General features: G+C 46.5%; 1 protein-coding gene across 1 annotated transcript; it reads right to left on the bottom strand.

Annotated features, from left to right (window-relative positions):
- Positions 1-2,157: 2,157 nt before the first annotated feature.
- On the bottom strand, positions 2,158-10,772 carry dll4 (delta-like 4 (Drosophila)). The gene is made up of 11 exons (XM_067242229.1): positions 10,346-10,772; positions 9,951-10,211; positions 9,508-9,565; positions 8,640-8,900; positions 6,848-6,908; positions 6,010-6,140; positions 5,701-5,870; positions 5,205-5,424; positions 4,037-4,769; positions 3,475-3,583; positions 2,158-2,692 (listed from the first exon to the last, which is right to left on the bottom strand). Exons 1-11 carry the CDS (start codon positions 10,397-10,399, stop codon positions 2,687-2,689), a joined length of 2,064 nt encoding a protein of 687 aa, XP_067098330.1. The 5' UTR covers positions 10,400-10,772; the 3' UTR covers positions 2,158-2,686.
- Between the last annotated feature and the right edge of the window lie 10,234 nt (positions 10,773-21,006).

The raw sequence follows: 21,006 nt of genomic DNA, 5'->3' as shown, positions 1-21,006 counted from the left end.
TGTTTGTTTGAGTCTGTGTGGGTTTGAGAGAGAGAATGAGGAGACAGTTTGTAATGCTTTTGTAATTGAGTTTAAGTTATGATGAGTTGTAGGAGTTATTCACATATTAGTATTTGTTTCTGTCTCAGTGTGTATAAGAATACATGGTTATTCATGGTTTGCATGTATGTCTTTGTGTGTGTGTCTGTGTTTGATGCTGAAATGGCCTGCTGGGTGTGGTTGGGTAACAGGTTGAAGTCGAAGGGTTTAACCAGATGACTAAGAGCTGAGATAACAAGTGTGTTTTTCTCCCTGGTCGACAAGGCCGGAAGCCTTCTCTCCAAACCTTGTGATCTGCTCACTTCCTGGTGCATCCCTTTTTCACACGTGCACACAGCCCCAAGGCTGAGGGGGTTGACAGGGATGACCAGATGAACAGGATGTGTGCGAGGAAGAGACCTCCAGATCTGCAGCTCGGTGTTGATTGGGAGAGGCTGACTAGATTGAATCGTGTTGATTGGATGCACAACAAGAAGGGTTTTCTGAGCTCTGACTCATGTGATCCGGTTTTCCGTTGAGGATCTGAAACTATAGCCGGAGGTTTGTTGTAGTGAGCAAAGGCCAATTAAATAAAATTATATTATACTTAACTATTATACTTATAAGTTATACTTATACAACACTTTGTTTGTGGTCCACCCTCAACTTCCGTTTTGACTGGCCAAGTGACTGGCTCTCACAAGTCCATAAACCTTTCCCCCCCACACAATAGTGCCAACGGTGATATTTCATGATTTGGCTTAATAGAGGACCCGTAGCCTTCCATCTGGCCTCCCCTTCCTCCAGTAACAGCCCCAGTGCCAGGCCCTCTGCCTGGCTTTGTCTGGTTGAAGCAGGGGGGCGGTGGGTGGTACACCAGGAGGCTGAGATGCTGCCCTTAACCCTGGAGGTCTGTGAGTCAGGGAGCTGGGGATACCCTATGGCTGTGTGTGTGTACGTCTACTGCGTTTTATGGGACCTCTGGGTGTGTGTATTTGTGTGTGCTAGTGTGTGTGTGTGCCGTGGAGTAAAGGCAGGGAGAGGCCTGGCATATGCCGCTGTTTTTATGGCAGCGCAGGGTCGCTCCTCGCTCCCCGACGGCATCTGTTCAGCTGGGATCTGTTCTTAGTGTGTGTGTGTTTGGAAGGGGGGCCTTCCCCTTGCCTGTTTTTTTTGTTTTTGTTTCACCCTTCCAGTTCAAGGGGGTGGTATCCGTGGAAACGGATTTTAATTTTAAGCCAATTTACAAGCAGAAAGAGGGAGGGGAACGGGTGCATGAGCCAGAGGGGGGTTTCAGGAATGACTGGAAAGCATGTACTGTGGTATCTGTTCATGCTAGTCCTCTCTAACTAGGCAATCCTGTTGTGGCTGTTTGTGTCAAATAACTAGTGGCACCAATATCTGACCTCATATTCACAAGTTTGCTGGAAAGCTGAGACATGAAACACCACATTACTGTAGCTACTGGTTATGACAAAGTGGTATATAGAATAAAGGTCCCATCATCTTCCCAGTTGAAAAAAAATACACAAGACAGAAGAACATCAGTTATACTTAGTTTCATTGTTTGAAAACACCTCAAAAATAATTTCATTTTCCATTCACTGACATCAAATTAAAAACAGTTTTGAAGCAATTTAAGTTTTATTCTTCAGAAGTTTGGTCTTTATAAATATGCATTATATACAAAATAATATTATAAAACATATAAAGAGCAATGTGTCATATTTAAATTAAACTCTGGAAATGATCATTAAAAAAATTACATTATTGGTTCTGTATTTTTCAAAACTCATTATAGGCAGGCAGTGGTGTGACAGTCTATTTCTTCCCCATGTGTCTCTTTGTATTCCTGGGCTGTGTTGCATAAAAACGGTCCTTCTCCTGAATCCTGCTGGCACAGCACTGAGTATTGCGCTTCTGTGGTTCTTCTCTCAAAATCCCAGTTGATTAAAAAGTATTTTCCCATGTTTTTTTCTGTAGTGCAAATGATCCAAGGAGAGACAAGGGCACACATTTAGCATTTAAATCCTCTCTTAAGGCTTTTAGTGATTTTGGGCTGCATACAATCTTCAGTCCAACCTGTCATTTTCGGTTGATAGACAGTTGAAAATTGTTTAGACATTCATAGTTCTCGTGTGGTTAATTTCTGATGGGTGACGTTGAGTTCGGTCAGCTCAACCCTGAGTCTTGCATAGCTGGAGAAGCTTTTGGGGGAGAGCAGGGGGGGGGGTTGAATTTCAAGCACCTCCTTTTGATTGGTTGGCTGTCAGTCACCATGATTATCCCATAAGGCAGGGTCAACTATGAAGAAGAGGTGTTCTCCTCCGACACCTCCCCTGGCTGCCAAGGACGGGTCAGAACCCCCTCTTGTCAGTCCCCACACCCGGTGCAGCGAGTGGGGGTTCAACGTTCCCAGAAGTGAACAGGTCCATGACTGTGTACACATTTGTATACAAACGCTCAGTCTATGTCAAGTTCTCAACGCGTTTCTTAGTCTGAAAGAGGGTACAGTTCGCTTTCCTCTTCTACAGATCTCAAGTGTTCCAGAACAGCAGTGGACATCACAAACTATCTCCAGTCTCTTCTCAGGTTTTGTAAACAATCCAGAATAGAATATTCTGCTTCGATTGTGTATTTCTCCTTTGCTGGCATACCCCTCTCAGAATCATACCTTCAGAAAGAGGAGAGAAACAGAATTACACTTAAGCAGTCGGGAATAGAAGACAAGTCCTGCTATTTGCTAAAGATTAGAAAAGGTATGTTTTGCCCTTATCAGAATCAGAATGGGATTTATTCGCCATGAAAGTTTGCACAGACAAGGAATTTGCTTTGGCAGGAAGGTGCATACAATAAACATATACCTAAAATTTAAATACGTGAACTATCTATACTAAGGATACATAAACTAGCAGTACTAAGTGGGATTAGAATAGAATTAAATATACAATAAAATATAAGTTGCCGTAAAGAGCGCACCTAACGACCGAGGCAGCCATCATCGGCGCCATCTTGGATCGAAGATCCATGCTTAGCTATATCCATTCACAACCCAACTCATCACCAGTTACAAACATAACACACGTGAGACTAAAATTGTCCGAATGGAGGAATGAAGCTCTGTTAAGTGAACGGTTTTATTTCAGGTATATATATATAATACCCCTTCCAGGCCTTCACATTGTCAGTTTGAAAAACAGTAATTCCATTCAGTGGCCTTTTACAGTTTAGAGAAGGCATTGCCACGTGTGACTACTCCATATGATGTCTTGGCTGAAGTTCAAGATGTATAAGCACACAAGCATAAAAGCAGTTCCATTATGTGTAAGCTACGCCTGTAAAATAACTGCCGTCAGCAGATATTAAACACACATGTATTCGTCTGTGATAGAATACATGAGATGAAGAAGGAAATTAATATAGTTATGTTGATGACGAGGATATTTTCCTTGTTACCTCGGTCGCTATGACGCACTCTCTTCTCTCTTCTGCTATAACGAACACAGACTGGTAGATGGAGTCTGGTGTGGAACATATCGTTGATATCCTACACTCCGGTTTATCACTGCAAACAAATCACATTCCACATTAACACAAACTAGAAGCACATGGAGGACATGGCACAGCACTGCATTATGGCGGAGGGGAGGGCACAAGGAGTTGAATCTGAACTGTACAAAGTGGGAATGGTGTCTAGGTTTGAAAATAGAATATATATTTTTTTTCTTTTCTTTTTTTGACAACACATGGTGACGTTGTGGTTAGACGTGAGTGTGACAAATGAATATAACTAATTTCCTCCTGTCACAAACAGAAACGCCATGAAACCTATAGAAAAATACTAAACCACTATGAATGGTTTTCACCTTTGACACACTTAACCATTTTCTACTGCTTTGAGTTCTCCCCCACTGCACATTATATCAGGCAGGCAATATATAAGAGCAGGCAGGAAACCACAGGGAATAATGTGGCAGAATAATGGCAGTTTAAAGAAGGCCAGAACATGTCCTCTCACCTGTACATTCTACTTAAGGGTATTTTCTCTTCTAAACACTTGTTGTAGACGTGACTGTTATCCTCTTGCGATTTGTCGTCCTTAAACTCTTTCGACTTCGAGTTGTAAGAGTCTAAGTGATAGTTCTTATGGATAAAGTTCGACTTGTCCGAGTCGCAGTCCACTTCCAGACCCACTTTGTGATTGATGTTTTTCAGCTGCGAGGCGGGTATCAGGTTATCCCTCTGGACGTCAGACAGGTTGTTCATGGTCTCCCCGTCTCCCCTCTCCCGGTTGGCCTGCCTGTGGATGTGCCTGAGGGCCAGGCCCACCATGCACAGCAGCATGAGCAGGGCCACCAGGCCCACAGCCAGGGAAACTGCTGCCCACTGGAAGCCATCTTGGATCTCCCCGCCCACTGGCAGGGTCACAGCAAAGTACTGGCAGCGGGGGCCAGTGAAGCCTGAAGGGCAGATGCAGGTGGGAGGGGGCTTCCCGGGACCCCCTCCCCCGGTGCAGACACCCCCATTCAGGCAGGGCTGGAGGGAGCACTCCTCGAGGGGTCTGTCGCAGTTGCGTCCGGCGTAGCCTGGGGGACAGGCGCAAGTGTAGTCGTTGATGCGGTCGAGGCAGGTGCCTCCGTTGATGCAGGGGTTACCGGCGCACTCGTTGATGTTGACCTCACAGTGCATGCCGGCGAAGCCTGCCTTGCAGCTACACACACGCACGCCACTGTGGACCACACACAGACCACCTGTGGAGAAGACAGGGCTTAGAACATCAAAAGACAGCAGGAACATGTGCAGAACTGACAGGCGAAGAACATGGCATTGTGAGTTGTACGTTTTAGAGAAAACAAAACGATCACAGCCTCGCAAACGAGCTGATCTTACAAGCTATCAAACCTGCACAGATCTTTCAAAACCACAAAACCAGTCCTGTCAACTTCCGAGCGTTTGAGTCACCAGAGGAACCAAACCCAAGTAACATTTGAGACTTTTCCCCTCAACATCCACAGCAGCCTACGCTGGTGACACGCAGGCCACAGTGCTGGAAGCCACCGCGTGTTTACATGGAGGACAGACACAGAGTTTCCAGTGATTCCTGTTGTTCCACACCATGTCCAGCCTGAGGAAATCAGACAGGGGAAGGGGGGGGGGGGGGGGTCAAAGAAGGGAAGGGGGCGTACCGTTGGCGCAGGGAAGGGACGTGCACTTGTCCACTCTCTTCTCGCAGTTGAGTCCGGTGTAGCCGCGGGGACACTCGCACACGTAGCTGCGCCCGTTGTCCTTCTCGTGACACAAGCCGTGGTGGAAGCAGGGGGAGTCGGAGCAAACCAGATGGCTCTCCTCGCAGTGAGTCCCTGCGAAGCCCTTGGGACAGGAGCAGACGTAGCCTGGGTCCAGGTTCTGAGGAGGCCAGGACACACACACACACACACGACAGTCAGTCATTTCAACACATCCCTCATAGATAAAAGTCTAAAGATAAAAAATAGATAAAACTGTCCTCTTGCTTTGGGTGACATTTCTGCATAGTTATGTTTCTGCCAAGCTGTCTAGTCAGCCGTGTAGTGACAGTCTTATGTATTATAGGGTAAACAACAGAAAAGTCAAGTTTGGTTCAGTGCCGTAGTCCAGTGTGTCGGGGCAGAGCAGCGTGAGGGCTGTGGTGAAGAGCCTCACCGTGCAGAGTCCTCCGTTCCTGCAGGGGTTGCTGTCACACTCCTGCAGCTCCAGCTCACAGTTGACCCCTGTGAACCCCGGCAGGCAGGTGCAGGTGTAGCTGCCCTGACCCGTGTTCATGCAGGTGGCCCCATTCACACAGGGACGGTGGTGGGTGCAGAAGTTCAGGTCTGGGAGGGGAGATGAAGAGATTCACGGTCAACGGTTTTAGTCTAAGCCTAGGCTTCATCCATGTCTGGCAGACTGAGCCTGAGAGCTTACAGTTTGAGTAAAGACTAGCTCATGTAAGCTGGGCTTGTTTGTTCTTACCCTGGTCACAGAACAGGCCTCCCCAGCCCTCCTTACAGTTACACTGCCAGGGCTGCTGGCAGGTACCGTGCTTACAGGCTGGGTACTTCTTGCACTCGTCACAGAACATCCCCTGCCAGCCGTCTCTGCATCTAAGAGACACAGAACACACATTGAGGTCAGTGTCTACTACTCACCCCACAACACGGACACAGACTGTCCCAGACCACACTCAAAACAAGCATTCATCAGCGAACATAACCCAGTGCAGTCTACTTACTAAACTGACCTGTTTTTTTTGGGCCGTGTTTTAATCAGCCACAGTTTTATGACCATGCGATTGACGATGGTAGACCAAGTGCATCCACATACAGTTTATTTATCCCAGCTCAAAGCTACAGATAAGAGCCGTGAGTTAGACAGGCTTAGAGTCTGGACAGTAACCAGAACAACAGAGCTGAATGGTTCTCTTCTCTCATGTTTCACAGTGAAATCAAATTCCCTGCACAGCGCTAAGTAACCCCGTGCCTCCTCATGACTTGCAAAGAAGAGAGGAATGAACTAGACAGCCAGGAATTTTCTCACATAGTGTGTGAGTGACCGAGTAAGAGTGTGTATGTGTGTGTGTGTGAGAGAGAGTGAGTTTGTGTTTGACATTATGTGACTGGCTGCATGCTTGTGCAGGCGAACTGTTCCCCAACAGGAATGAAAGTGGGTGTTCTTTTTCTGTTGAAGAGTTGATGGGAGATCAGAATGAGCTTTTAGCCAGCTACTTTGATCCTGTCAAATGTGCAGCTCACACACTCACACTTCAGATCCTCGTCATCCAAATCATCATCCATCATTGTGGTGTACTTACACACACTCTCCAGGCATGGAACAGTTCCCATTCCCCTCACTGCACCCTTTCAGGCAGATCGCTGAAGACAGACACACACAGATAAAAAATTAGTCATCAAAGAAATAACATCACTTATGTCAAATACGGCTTGCTTATTTCACATTCTTACGTCAATTCATCGGTAAATAAGAAAATATACTGTTGCCTTAAAATGTTTAAGGCTCAAGGATACTGTCTGTTAGATAATTATGGTCGGATTCTAGTAGTGTGCAAAATCAACATTTAACAACGATAATAACATTTTGCCTATAAGCCTCCAGTTCTGGAGTCTCTCATCTTTGGATCATGTTCCGGGCTCGCTTCCGGATGAAGCAAACCACACGTGCTAAACTTGTCAGACATACAGTTGGCCTGGGTGACACTGGTTTGGATCCGATAGGCGACCGACGGTAAACGGCCGGTTAGTCCCTAACAGATGCTTGCTTTCAATAGCAGACAGCTGTCCCTATTGTTGTTTGTAGTCTGCGCGAACCACATATGCAGCTGCTACGCCGCACATTCAACAATAGGAGGACTACCATTTTCGTTGGCGTGTGGCGGATAATAATGCTGCGATTAACCCTGGCGCGTGCTGCCGCCCGGGTTACTTCAAGGGACGCTCGTTCGTGCAGGGATTAAATTACCTGGCACGCGCGTTCCAGTGGGTTACACAAAGTTTACCATGCAGTACGAGTAAAATACAGAAATAAATGAAGATGGATAAAAAGAGAAACAAAGACGTGTAGTTTGAGTTTTAGTGTATGAATGACCTAATTTATCTTTCGCACGTGCTTATCCCGTGGCCGCTTTAAAAGATTGATGTTACGACACGTGATCCCATCTGGTTAGAATTTGGTGCCACAGTCAAAATAGAACTCGTTTTACCGCCAAGTGACATCGATGACAGATCCGCAGTCACCCTGCGGTTTCAGCACATGGTAACGATTATCCTCATGATGTATCCTTCAATCTGGCCTTTGATTCATTTGTTTTGGTAAACTAGGCCTGTACACATACGCCTGTTGTACTGTTAGCCAAATGGCACCAGGCCCCGTGCACTTAGAGGTCCATTCAGGAACCTCCAAAACGAAGAAATACTCACAGCATTTGAGAGTGTAATGACTGAGGCTTACTTCAAACACATTTGAAGCAACAATATGTTTCCACTCTTCAATAAAACTCATCCACCCGTCCCTGATCAGCTTCCTTCCAAAACGAATTCCTAGGCTTCAATTCCAGCCTAGAAGGTTGACCTAATTCATTGGCAACTTCCTGAATCTTTTGCTCACACAATAACATACAAAAACATGTACCTCATAACAAGAGTCAGACACCAAGCAATATTAGTGCCTTCAGGTCGCCAGAAGGCATAGACACAACAACAGTACGAGTCTGAGACTGAATCTTCCACCGCTGCTCCTAACAATCAAGCTAAGTGTACTCAACTAATTAACCAAGACACACATGCCGACTCCATTTGCCACGAAAGACCACACTTAAGGCCTTGGTACACTTACTGTACACGCAGCCACCTAAAGGCCTACGCCTTCACTGTCACCCACGATACTTGAAGAGGATGATGTCACACAGCCGCATACATTAGGCTCGATAACAGCCCACACCACGCCTATACTGCATCACCAGCGAAGACAGCGAATAACGCCCAAGACAGGTGTGAGACTGAGTCGACACATATCTAGGCTAAGCCAGTGCACGTAGTGAGACAGTGACCAACACCAAAGAGAGAGTGGTGGTTGTCATGGTGGCTTACGTTCTTCGCAGTAGTCTCCCTTCCACCCGGGCAAACAGGACAGCTGGCCGTCGTGGTTACAGGTGTAGTGGCCGAACCGGTCGTCTCTGGGCGTGCAGATCTTGGAGCAGCTTTCTCCGTAGTAATTCTCGTTGCAGATGAAACGGTAGGAGTAGCGTAGCTCTGTCTGCTTGCTGCTCAACACGTCCTGAGACCACTGGCTGTCTACGCCCAACTGCCTCTGCACGGCAAAGAAGCCGATCAATACCTCATTGTTCATGTCTGAAAGAAAAAAAGAGGAGAAATGTAAGAGTTAGGGCCCCCCCGACAAAAAGTTAGATCATAGCATGATTTACGTGACCATGATCCATTCTCTTCATACCAATTCAAACACCTTCTTCGTGCCCAACAGCTTAATGCAGTTGTTCGCCTTACAAAAGCCCTTAACCCACTATGGCTGTGATAAAGGATGAATGTAGATTAAAATGCCCTAGTCCTTCCTGTAAGATGAAACACTCCCAAGAATTCTCCTGCCTTCCAAAGGTGTAAAATACAGGAAGATGTAGTCAGTGGCTTTTGGCAGGGCCTGAGTATTCTCACCAAAGCCCAGAACTCTTTCCCACGCCAAAAATAAACCAAAGGAAGTTCAATTGTGTTTGAGTATAAGAATGAAAAAGGTGTTTTTAAAGAGACAACAAAGGACAGAGGCGTGAAAATGTGAAAAATACGGAGAACAATATGCAACTGGTTCCCATGAATCATTTATAGTGAGCTGATAAGTACTGTAAAGGGTGGAATACCTTTCTTTGAAGTGTTCAAAAACATTAGTTATAGTATCGTAGTGAAATGTGTAGAAACGTCGCCCTCTAGTGGTCATGTATCCACTTACCTACAGGTTGATCTGCAGACTGTGAATGCCAAGCTTCAATTATCAACGAAAACGATCCCTGGAGGTGAAAAATAATAATATTAAACATATGATTTAAAGTGCATTCAAACACGATATTCACAGCATGAGCACGAATAACCCACTTTCTCTTTCCAATTTGAAAGCACAATAATCTACATTGGTGCTCATTTAGGCATCTGCTATAAACATTATATAGCTACACATAAAGACACATGACTTAAACGTGTCATAAGACGCATCTGTTTAGCCAATTTGCTACTTGAGATAAACAACATCCCTTAGTACCTATTCATCGAGTATTACCTGATGGATTAACTAGGCCTGCGAGTGCGACCTGCAAATATAACAACTGTCCCGTTGAGCAACAACACTCCTTAAACACAGCCTGAAACATAACAAATGATACACGTAAAAAATCTTACCGGCCACCCAAAGTTGAACGGCAGTCGAATAGGTCTGCTAAAAGTGCCACCGTCCATTGCGCTGAACGAATTGGTCCCCAGCACCGGTGTCACGGCACTTCCAAAAATACAGTCACCTGGCGACACCACTACTTGGTAGTTCTTCAAGCACACTCGAAACAAAGTCCTGCAGTAGGGTTTGCACGAGTTTCCATTCGCCAGCAGTCCTTTGTTATTTTTAAATTCATGAAGGTCGAGCTCAAATACACCAGATCCAAATACCTAAAAGGAAAAGAAAAAAAATACATTGTTTAAATATAGCTATAGCGAATGCATTTTTGTTACAAACAAATGGCTGTCTGGCTAGATCTGCTTGTTGCTGTGCATGATCTCCAGGGAGATGAATTCCTTGTTACCTGTGAGAGTATCGTAGTGCTGAATGCGATGGTAAAGGTGAACCAAGCTGCCATCCTTTTCACTTCTCCAGGGCAGCCGCGTCACCCGCCAATATATCCCCAAAATGCCCACAATTCCAATGTGTTGGAGTAAAATCTAAAAGAGTGAATTCAATCAACAAAAGGGTATAAATCCTTCCTCGCGCTCTCTCCGCGTGTCCTTAGCTCCCTTTTGAGTGTGCCAAAACACCAGGACGCGTCTCGTATTCCCAGGTTATCCAAGCGGTGAAGCGAGACCAATATCCACGTCTGATCCTTCTCTGACCTCTAAGCACCTTGCATTTACAGTACTCCACAATTGTTACGTCGGTTCGTGTTGGGTTGGTGCCACTGGCTTGTTTTTGGTGCTACTTTTGCTGCGTCAATCTTGCGCCGTGGATGTACAACGGTCGTCTTATTACTCGTGAATGAAGTGTGGAGTATCGCATCCTTCAATTTATAGACTTACGCTGTGGTGCTCATTACATAAACTGTCAATCAATCGCAAACGCCGCCCCTTTTACATATTCAACCCCCTCTACCCAACAACAATGATATACACATTTAATACCCAGCAGCGCTATGCTGACTGACCATCGTAGGCGACTTGGCGATTAATAACAAGTCTGGCATCTGTTGATGTAGGCTATTTATTACGCGTGGGAGGAGGACGCACAACAACGCTCAACTGTTTCCACACACTTTTTGATTCAGACAGGCAGGCAAAATGAAACTTCTTTAGAATAAAAATCAACATTTAAATGTTTGCGCCTCCATTCAAACCGGTCCAAGGTTGCCGGTTACTCAGCTGCGCGGCTAAAAGGTCGGTTCATTTGACCGCGTTTGTCTTCTTCTTTTTCCCCCACAAGGTGCGTTTAGAACAGAACGGTATTATTTCCCTGCAGTATAATTTATAGGCTTTTATTTGTGAAAGACAAACGGTTACTCCACCAGTAATTAGGCCTAGGTTTCTACATTATAACCCACATTTATGAAAACATCAAACGTACTAAAAGTGACCGAACACCTGCACACATAGCAACTACAAATAAAAAATTAATGTTGCCAATATTCCAGGCTATGTGTGATTTTATAGTGGTTTGCTACTACATTATCTTTCAGCGGCGCGTGCCGCATGTTGCCCACCCTGTCTTTACAGCTCAACGGCAGCGTGCCTCCTATTGTTGGGACGCGTGCCCCCTCTCTTCGTTCTCATGCGGGTTTCATGTGCGGGGGAGACATAACTATTCAGCTGTATGTAAATGAGCTCTCTCTCTCTCTCTCACACACACACCTGCATCCGTAAAATTGGCTTATTCTTTTCCATAGGCCTACCCTTAAGCATCTCACGGGAATTGCATATAGGATTTCCCACGCCATAGGGTTAAAAACGCTCATAATTTGATGGCCTATACACTATTCATTGGTGATTGGACGAATTTCCACCCTCTAATAAAACTGCTGTTGAATTCTGCATCCTAAGAAATCAGCATCCTAGAAAGCGCGCGTGTGCATAGATAGACAGGCTGAGTGGGTGTACATGGATGCAGTAGCTAGCTGTTCCCGATGTTTTGCCAATACGAACACTGTGTTTTTTTTATTATCTGATCGGATGTGCTGGGCCTATTTGATCGCAAACTATGGTTACAATTTTATTTTCTGCCTACCATCTGGAGAGAGACTGGCAGGGCATGCCGTTTATAGTCTGTAGATGGGAGACTGTCCCGTCTTCTCCTTCAACATGTTATTACAGTACCATTTGGAAAACAATTGGACGCATACTTGATTTTCTGTTGTAAAATTGTTTTCAGAAGTTACGTGCTAAAAGCTGTAGGCCTATATCTTTAAAATGAAAGCTCAATCAATCCCCACCAGGAAGCGATGCATGACAGAAAGACTCAAATTAAGGCCTTCCCTTTTTACTTTTGCCTATAAAATGTAAAAAAGAAAAGAAAAAGGGGGGTAATCAATCTTCAAACATTATTTGTTTAAAGTCTTATTTTTTATTTCTCAATTCTACTTGTTCAACTGGCCACTGTTCTATTCCTAAGCCTCCGTTTGACCTCCTGTTTGTACTCCATCTGTTTTCAGATGGTAGCTATCTGTGGGTTGCCGAGAGTGCAGAGCGAGAGTAGCCTATGTTTGCTGTGTTTACAGGGGGCAGACAGAGTGAGTTGGTTCTGAGCATGGCTTATTGACACACCTGTTACTTCTATAAAGGGCCCACTGAGATACTATGCTCAGACGTGGTGCTTGTAGCGTGTCGGCCTGTCTGCGTGTTTACTCAAGACTCCCCAGCTCTGATATCAACATGTCATCTGTTTTCATTGCCCTGTTCATTGTCTATTTATGGTTGGAAATAGTTAAAAGAGAACTTTATGGATAGTACTGTATGCTTTCTGGCTGGATGGACTGTCTAATAAGTGAAGACCTGATTATGTGCCTGAATATAGATCTGTTTGAATTCAAACACTTTGCACTGTTTGCCATTATTTGTAAAAAAAATAAATAATAAAATGTTCTTCATATAATGTTTTTCCATTGTTGACTTTGGGTATCACCAACCTACTTCCAATCTGTTATTTCGTTGATCTGATAGGGGTGGACAGGTAGTGCTATGATTTGAAAATTGCAGCCTTTATTGCACCTCTGCCATATAATTTTCTCTAATGGTGAATATTACCTGTGCTATCTCCTTTAAAGCCATATGTCTCCAATTCAGCTGACATAAAACCGCCATAAAGAATGTCACATGTAGAGTTTATAGGAGGTTCAACAACTAAGCACAGATGATAACACTACATTTCCAGCAGTACCCGGAAAGCCAAATGACAAGCTAGTCTTTAACCAGCTGAAACAGACGCTTTGGGTCATAATTCTGTCTGCTCAGACTCAGGCCATGATCTCTCTCTTTCTATCTTGCCCTCTCTCTTTCTCTCTCTCCCCCCTCTCTTTCTCTCTCTCCCCCCTCTCTTTCTCTCTCGCCCTCTCTCTTTCTCTCTCCCCCCCTCTCTTTCTCTCTCTTTTTCTTTCTCTTCCATCTCACTTTCGTTATCTGCAAATCATTCAGTTATTGCTATTTGTCTACTCAGATATCAGTAACAGATACCCATAATTGTTCAGGAGATGATAACTATATTTTGGTACCTCACGATTCGATTCGAATTGGTTCTTGGGGTCAAGAAACCGATTCGCGATTTTTTTATCCAACATAATTTTTTACATTTGTGAATTGATGTGAATTGCTAGAAGACTGAATCGCGATTCAAATGTGAATCTATTTTTTCCCCCCACCCTTAATAACTATCTGATAAGCTGCACTCACTCTGTAAGATTTCAGCATGTCGCATGAAATGCCTGTATGTCCTGTATGTGCTAAGTCCACAGAGAGTCTGAGAAACTGTCAGCAAGTGTTTTTTGTGGTTTCTCTGATGTGTTTTTCTGTGATTTCCTTTGCTGACATTGCATCATTCTGCAGCTCCAGAGAATAGCTCGACCCAGAACAAACCCAGTTCTCTGGTACTGTTCATGCCAGGTCTGGAACCACAAACTGGGGATCTGCATGCATTGAAACCGTGCATCAAAGGGTTTCCAGCTTTCAGTCAACACAGCAGGGTCTCCCAGACCAGACTTCACGTCCTGGTGTCCACTTCCTGCCTCAGTGTTCCGCCGGCCCGTGGGGGGAGGGGGGTCTGGGGTCAAACTGATGGGGGGGGGGGGAATAAAGATGGGGGGAGAAGTGAAGAATGGGGAATGAAGGAGAGAAGAGAGTGTTAACCCCTAAAAATCTGCCCCATGTTCCTTCCCTTGGTCTCACTGTTCTCAGTGAGAGAGCCTGCGGTCTGGGGATTGTGGGCTGGTCTAGCTGGGTCTAGGGGGGGTTCTGGGTAGGTCTAGCTGGGGTCTAGGGGTTCTGGGTTGGTCTAGCTGGGGTCTAGGGGTTCTGGGCAGGTCTAGCTAAGGTCTAGGGGTTCTGGGCAGGTCTAGCTAAGGTCTGGGGGTTCTGGGCAGGTCTAGCTGGGGTCTAGGGGTTCTGGGCAGGTCTAGCTGAGGCGGGTTGGGCCTGGACTGCTTCTGTTCTCTTTCTGTTTGTGACAAACAACCTCCCCCCCCCTTTCCACTCAATTATTTTCTCACCATTCTGGCGGTTCTCACGAAAGCTGTGATCCACTGACAAGAAAGTGTACACAGCCGACTGTTTGGAGCACAGCCACCAGAATATCTATTGTTGTAGATGGAATGCAAGGAATGCTGTTGAATCAAACAATATGCCATGACGTTTTCTCCCTTTCTAGCTGGATGTGTTTTCTTCTCTCCTATATAGTGGGACCGTGATAAAATGAAAGCCATCTGAATAGTTCCCAATGTAACAGGCTGAGAGAAAGGCATCTAACCGACCTGTCTCTAAATCTTGCAGTATAACTGGGCTCGTTTTGAATGGCTTCTGTGTGACATGAGGTCCGGTCTATGTGGTCCACTGCTGTCATCCGCCAGACCCCCTGAAGTGTTGATCTTTGGGTCCCAGCTCTGCTCACCCAAGGCTGCTGGGCCTCAGAGCAGGCCCTTTTTGAAGTCCAGCTGCGCTCTGTCGTAAAAGTAGAGTAAATCTTGATTTAAGTGAAAGAAGGCCAATATGTTGGAACAGATTGACATTGGCGCAGAGAGAGGAGGGTTAACAGGGTGCTGTAAGACCCCCAGGTTCAAACCCCTGATCCAGACAGGAACGACAACTCATTCATCGCCCTGGAAACAGCTCTATTAAGGAAGTGAGAGGATGACCTCCATAAAAGGTCATAGAAAGGGAGTCGGCCCTGTGGTTTTGGGTCTCTCTGGAGTGGTTATGTTCTCTAGTTATATCCAGCTCTCCTGAAACATTGTCTTGAGCTTTAGTCTGAGATGTGGAATGGTGTTTTTGATATCTTGACCCATAACCTTTCTTCTCAGTCCCATTCTTCTGTGACATTTTCCTGTGACCAAAGAGAGTTCCGTGAACCAAAAAGAGTTCTGTCCAATAGGTCCATTCCCTCAGTGACGTCTGAGAGAACATGATGCTGTTCTAGAACCAGACCAGCCTTTTCTTCACAGCGGTACAGTGGCGTCCGTACCGCCCATCGGCCCTGTTTTGGAACTTTCCTACCATCTTCAAAATGAGCTCTGTTTAGTAAACAGCAGCCTATACCCGCAGCATCCCAGCATTTCCATTAGGACACTGGCAACATGAACAGCCACGTTGTTTAGCTAAATAACTTACCTACTGTATAACCTGAGGCGAGGGTGATGTCATCTTCAACGCAGATCCCGGCCTGTCCATGGAACCAAATGCTCCTTGAATGAGGGTGGTTAATACGGTCACACTGAAGGCAGTGTTGAGACTGTCACTTGGGACATGACTCCTTGTTTTCCATGTCCACAGTAAGGCCTATGAACTGTACTATATACTATGTTTCATTTATGTCTTCATTTTTCCTAAATGTTTTAACCGTTGTATGTTGATCTGAGCCTTTGACATATACCCGCCTGTGAGTTTTTTTTAATTGTGTGTATGGACTGGGTAAGCTGCAAACTAATTGCCTTTGGGATCAGTAAAGTCATCTGAATAGCTGAGTTCTCATTGCAGCTGTGAGGGTCATGGTTTAGGATGATGAAATTCAGGAAACCAGCCCTACACAATGCAGCGGTTTCAAGAGGGACAAACGTAATGCAAGCTAATGGTTTACATTTACATTTTTACAGTTTAAGGTGAAACAGTCCAGCTACAGTTAAGTGTATTGGAAACAGATGTAAATTAATTCCAGAATCCACTCCCTTCATGGTGGCTTTGCTTGACAGTCTTGCTCCTCTAAGTATATAGGTTGCATAAATTTGCTGCGTTTACGGCCCTTCGTTGCGGTCTCCATGGAAACCCAGTCTATAGGCTAAAGATAGCTCCATCTCTCTCTTAGAAAGCAGCAGCACCTGAACTTGATAAAAGCCCCCTGAATGACAATTAAAACCTGTGGAGGCTCTGGGTTATTCATTCAGTTCAGACGAAAGCTCCGCTCTGGTAATGCTTTCAGATTGAATTGATGAAACGTGTGTTAGAGATGGAGAATGTGGCTTAGAGAGGGACCTCCTGCTGTATAATAAGAGGTTTACCACATGATGAAAGAATTGACACCTTTAAGCCAACCCCAGCCACACCCTGGAGATTTGTACACACAACTGTCTGTCTGAAAAAGATATTCAAACATTTAGTCATCATTCTGCATTTCCTTATTCCTCATTCTTTATTGCGATCAAAGTTCAAACGAGAAGTTCACTTTGACTTGGACCAACGTGACGTCACCTCATAGGCCGAGCAGGGAGTAAACAAATCTCATGAAATAGATGTTCGACGTGCCCGACGGACCTGTGGCACGGTGCCACTGCTCCACAGCGGAGAGAGCTGGTTTCAGTAAGAGGATGCTGTGTCCATGCAAAGCCTTGGACACACTGGGATTAGTGTCAGGACGGAGTGTTAATCCCAGGAGCCTCCCACCAAAGCGTGGTCCACCCTGCAAAGCGTCATGGCACAAACACCGCGGGGATAATGGAGTCAGTGGCATAGGAGTACGACTTAAAATGGATGACGGCAGGGCAGGATACTGCTTGTGCTGTACGTGCAGATGGCTCGTGCTAACCCTAACCCTTTTCACAAGAGTGAAAGGTAACTCACAAATATACTGATGGGATCTGTTTGGGTGGTTTCCTCTTCCAAGGACAGATTTGGGGAGAGTAAGATGATCCCATATCCTCTCCTATAGGGGCAACTCAAATATGTTCTCTATAAACAAAGGGGGCAACTTCAGCTGGTGGTGTAACATGAAGAAGCCATTTTGTACTTCATATTTGCTCACTACTCTAAGTTGACTCTTTCTTCCAATCGTAGGACCACATTACCCAGATTGGGTAATGTTGCACACATTCATCTGTGTGTGTGTGTGTGGGGGGGGGGGGGGGTGTAGGGGGCTGGGGGCACATGGTTGAACAATCAGTGAGTCTGTCTCCATTTGTTTGTTCGAATACCTCTCCTGACTTCTCTGTGCTTCTGAAGTTCAGCCCGACCATCTGATCCTCTAACCCAGACACCCCCCATCTCCCGTCCTCTCCCTTCCCCTCCGACGTTGGTACGATCCAAAAGCCCAGCGGTTTGTTTGCTTGGGAAAGGGGAATATCCTCTGAGGTCAAGTCAAACAGGATGTGCTAGAGTGTGGTCCCGTTCTCCGATTGGCCCAATGTAATAATGCTCTAGGTGGGGGCACTGACACGCATACACACACACACATCTGCACATACACACACGTACAGTCACACACACACACACACACACACACACACACACACACACACACACACACACACACACACACACACACACACACACACACTCACGCAGGCACCATGCCTCAAAACCACAAACTTGGTTTTGTTACTTGACTGTCTGACAGCCTTACTAGTTTTATTTACCTTAAAGAGTAGTTTGTGATTAAAGCTGAACATGCTTGTTTAAATAAGACATGGGATTGGGAAAATGTCGACCACCAAAGATAATAAACAGACACGGCTGGAGATTAAGATCTTCAGTAAAAGCAACACATCATCACAAGGTAATCAAAGAAATCAGAATTCTGCCGTTTACAATGGGCTGCATTAGATAGCAGAATTAGCTGGAACTGTCCTCAGTCTACAACACGTAACTAGTGCGTCAGAGCAAGTGGAGTGTTTTGGCAGGATACTAAGACATGAAAGAGGGGCATGAGTTTCATCTACAGGACGATATCCCCTGTTAAGTACAAGGCAAATGCAAAACAAACTTATTGAAATAAAGTCTCTTAAAGTCTGAATTCAAGTATGAATCTAAAACTGTGGACACAATGAAAACACGTAATTATTATTTACCTCAGGTGATTATTTCCTGACTATTTTCAAACACTGTCATCGTCCCTTTCACCGATGCAAAACCAAAATGACACCCTTGACGTCCAAAGGTGGAACAAAGTGACCTCACCATGTGGTAATAATGACTATAATGATAATATGACTGTGGTGACAGGACGAAGGTCAGGTAGGTGACGCAGAGAGCCTGTCACACCCTCATACCTGCGTTGTGTGTCCTTTACCACAGGTAACAGGGACTGCCACTCTCCTCGCTCATCATCCTCTCATCTTCATCCACCAACATCTGCTGTGGATCACGGGTGTGGTGATCTCATAGTGGGATGGTGATGTCATGGAGGTGGTTAGGGTGGACAGGCTGTCATTATGACATGGATGGGAGCATTACTCATTGTGTAATGGGTGGAGGTACGCTGACATTTTGAACAATTAACAGTCAGCCATCCCCATGGACTTAGAAAAGTGGCCTTATTATGATGAAGAAAGTAAGGTCTGGCTCCGAGTCTGTCAGAGAATCCTAATAGCAGGCCATTGGTCGGGAAATTGAATCAATTAGGAAACCAAGGTCAGAGGAAATGACCTCAGGGTCAGCGACCTTTGCCAATCACCCACAGGAAAGGCTCTGTCACCGTGGTATCCTCTGTCACCGTGACGATCCTGCCGTTTTCACTTAGCGGACCGCTCAAGTAACCGACACAGATAACCAGAAGACAATGGAGGATGTGTATTTTTAGCTCAGAATTGCAACACATATTTCTCAGGTCTGGCTTGGTAATGTGGGCCATTCCAGGACCCCCCACCCCCCACAGGTTACTTCAAAAGTCCTTCACGTCACCTGGTGTCTGGGTTCCTGAGCCCTAGTGTGAGTGTGAGTGAATCCCTGCCCCCAACGCATACCCCTGTCCTTTACACATTTACAAACAAACAAGGCATGCATGCTAGCCCTTCTCTGAAAACCTGTATCCAAGCACTTGACGACAGCCTAGAGATGCGCTTGCGTGACAGTGGTGCTGGTGGACCCCACCACACTGCCCTATAGGAAGAGGTAACGTATACTGCTGTGGCGGAGAAGGAAGGGACAGGGTTAAACACTTAGCAGCGCCACACAGAAGGAGCCAGACTCATCCCTGTGGGGTGAAGCCCCTGGCCCGGTGGGGTGAAGCGCCTGGCCCGGTGGGGTGAAGCCCCTGATCCGGTGGGGTGAAGCCCCTGGCCCGGTGGGGTGAACCCCCTGGCCCGGTGGGGTGAAGCCCCTGGCCGGGTGGGGTGAAGCCCCTGATCCGGTGGGGTGAAGCCCCTGGCCCGGTGGGGTGAAGCCCCTGGCCTGGTGGGGTGAAGCCCCTGGCCTGGTGGGGTGAAGCCCCTGGCCCGGTGGGGTGAAGCCCCTGATCCGGTGGGGTGAAGCCCCTGATCCGGTGGGGTGAAGCCCCTGGCCCGGTGGGGTGAAGCCCCTGGCCCGGTGGGGTGAAGCCCCTGGCCCGGTGGGGTGAAGCCCCTGATCCGGTGGGGTGAAGCCCCTGGCCTGGTGGGGTGAAGCCCCTGATCCGGTGGGGTGAAGCCCCTGATCCGGTGGGGTGAAGCCCCTGATCCGGTGGGGTGAAGCCCCTGGCCCGGTGGGGTGAAGCCCCTGGCCAGGTGGGGTGAAGCCCCTGGCCCGGTGGGGTGAAGCCCCTGGCCAGGTGGGGTGAAGCCCCTGGCCCGGTGGGGTGAAGCCCCTGGCCAGGTGGGGTGAAGCCCCTGATCCGGTGGGGTGAAGCCCCTGGCCCGGTGGGGTGAAGCCCCTGGCCTGGGCTGGGTCTCTGGCCTGAAGAGGCTGGCATCACTCCCTCCTCTCTAGCTGCTAATGAGGTTTACTAATTAGCTCTGCAGACTTGGTGTCCTGGGAGGGAGGGAGAGAGGGAAGCAGTGAGAGAAAGACAGAGAGAAAGAGGGGTGGAAAGGAAGAGACTAAAAAGAGACATCCTAAGCAACGGTGGAATAATATTTCTGTTTATCTGCGGAGATGGTTCGGTGGTATTTTTGGAAGGCTGTTGTTTTTTCCTTCGTAAATTCCGGGTGTGTTTTCTTCTTCTCCCTGTTCCCAGCCTGTGAATGGCTGCCTGCTTCCTCTCTATCCTTCCTATTCCCAGCCTCTGATTGCTTGGAAGAGGCGGGGAGACAGCCTGTGTGTGTGTGTGTGTGTGTGTGTGTTTGGTTAAGTGTACAGAATGTGTCTGTGTAAAAGAGATTATTTCTGTGTGTGAGGAGTGGTGCATCTGGGTGTTTCACTTGAAAGAGTATACGCCTGGAGAGTGAATGTGTGTGCATGCACGTGCACGTGCGTGTTAAGGGTGTGTAGGAGGATGTAACCATTAAAGAAATGAGCGTGTCCACAGTTCCCCTTGTTCTGCTTTCTCTTACCCAGCTGGCAATAGGTGCTGTGTGTGTGTGTGTGTGTGTCTGTTTGTGTGTGTGTGTATGTGTGTGTCTGTTTCTGTGTGTGTGTGTTTTACACAATGCCCTACAACCTTTTCTCGGCACAACCCAGACAGATGATTCTTTGCTCTTGCCAAGTTGTGTGAGAATCTGGCTTCTGATCTCCCTCCTCTGTCTTGATACAGACCACACTCCCATGAAACACTCCTGCACCAAATTAATCCCTTTAAGTTGAGGAACTCAAGGCTATAGCTTCACTTTCCCAATATAGCTTTACATTTTTGTGTCTCGCAAGCAGTACAACATGAGTCTCG

The sequence above is a fragment of the Osmerus mordax genome, chromosome 8, assembly GCF_038355195.1.
Source record: "Osmerus mordax isolate fOsmMor3 chromosome 8, fOsmMor3.pri, whole genome shotgun sequence".
Classification (NCBI taxonomy): domain Eukaryota; kingdom Metazoa; phylum Chordata; class Actinopteri; order Osmeriformes; family Osmeridae; genus Osmerus; species Osmerus mordax.
The sequence above is the reverse complement of the archived record's forward strand: the minus strand, read 5'-3'. Positions and strand labels throughout refer to the sequence as shown.

Coding starts and splice junctions, on each gene's coding strand:
- dll4 (XM_067242229.1), bottom strand. CDS start 10,399: ATGGCAGCTTGGTTCACCTTTACCATCGCATTCAGCACTACGATACTC. Junction 8,901..9,507: donor GTCTGCAGATCAACCTGTAG/GTAAGTGGATAC, acceptor TTTTTCTTTCAG/ACATGAACAATGAGGTATTG. Junction 5,425..5,700: donor GGAACGGAGGACTCTGCACG/GTGAGGCTCTTC, acceptor TGGCCTCCTCAG/AACCTGGACCCAGGCTACGT.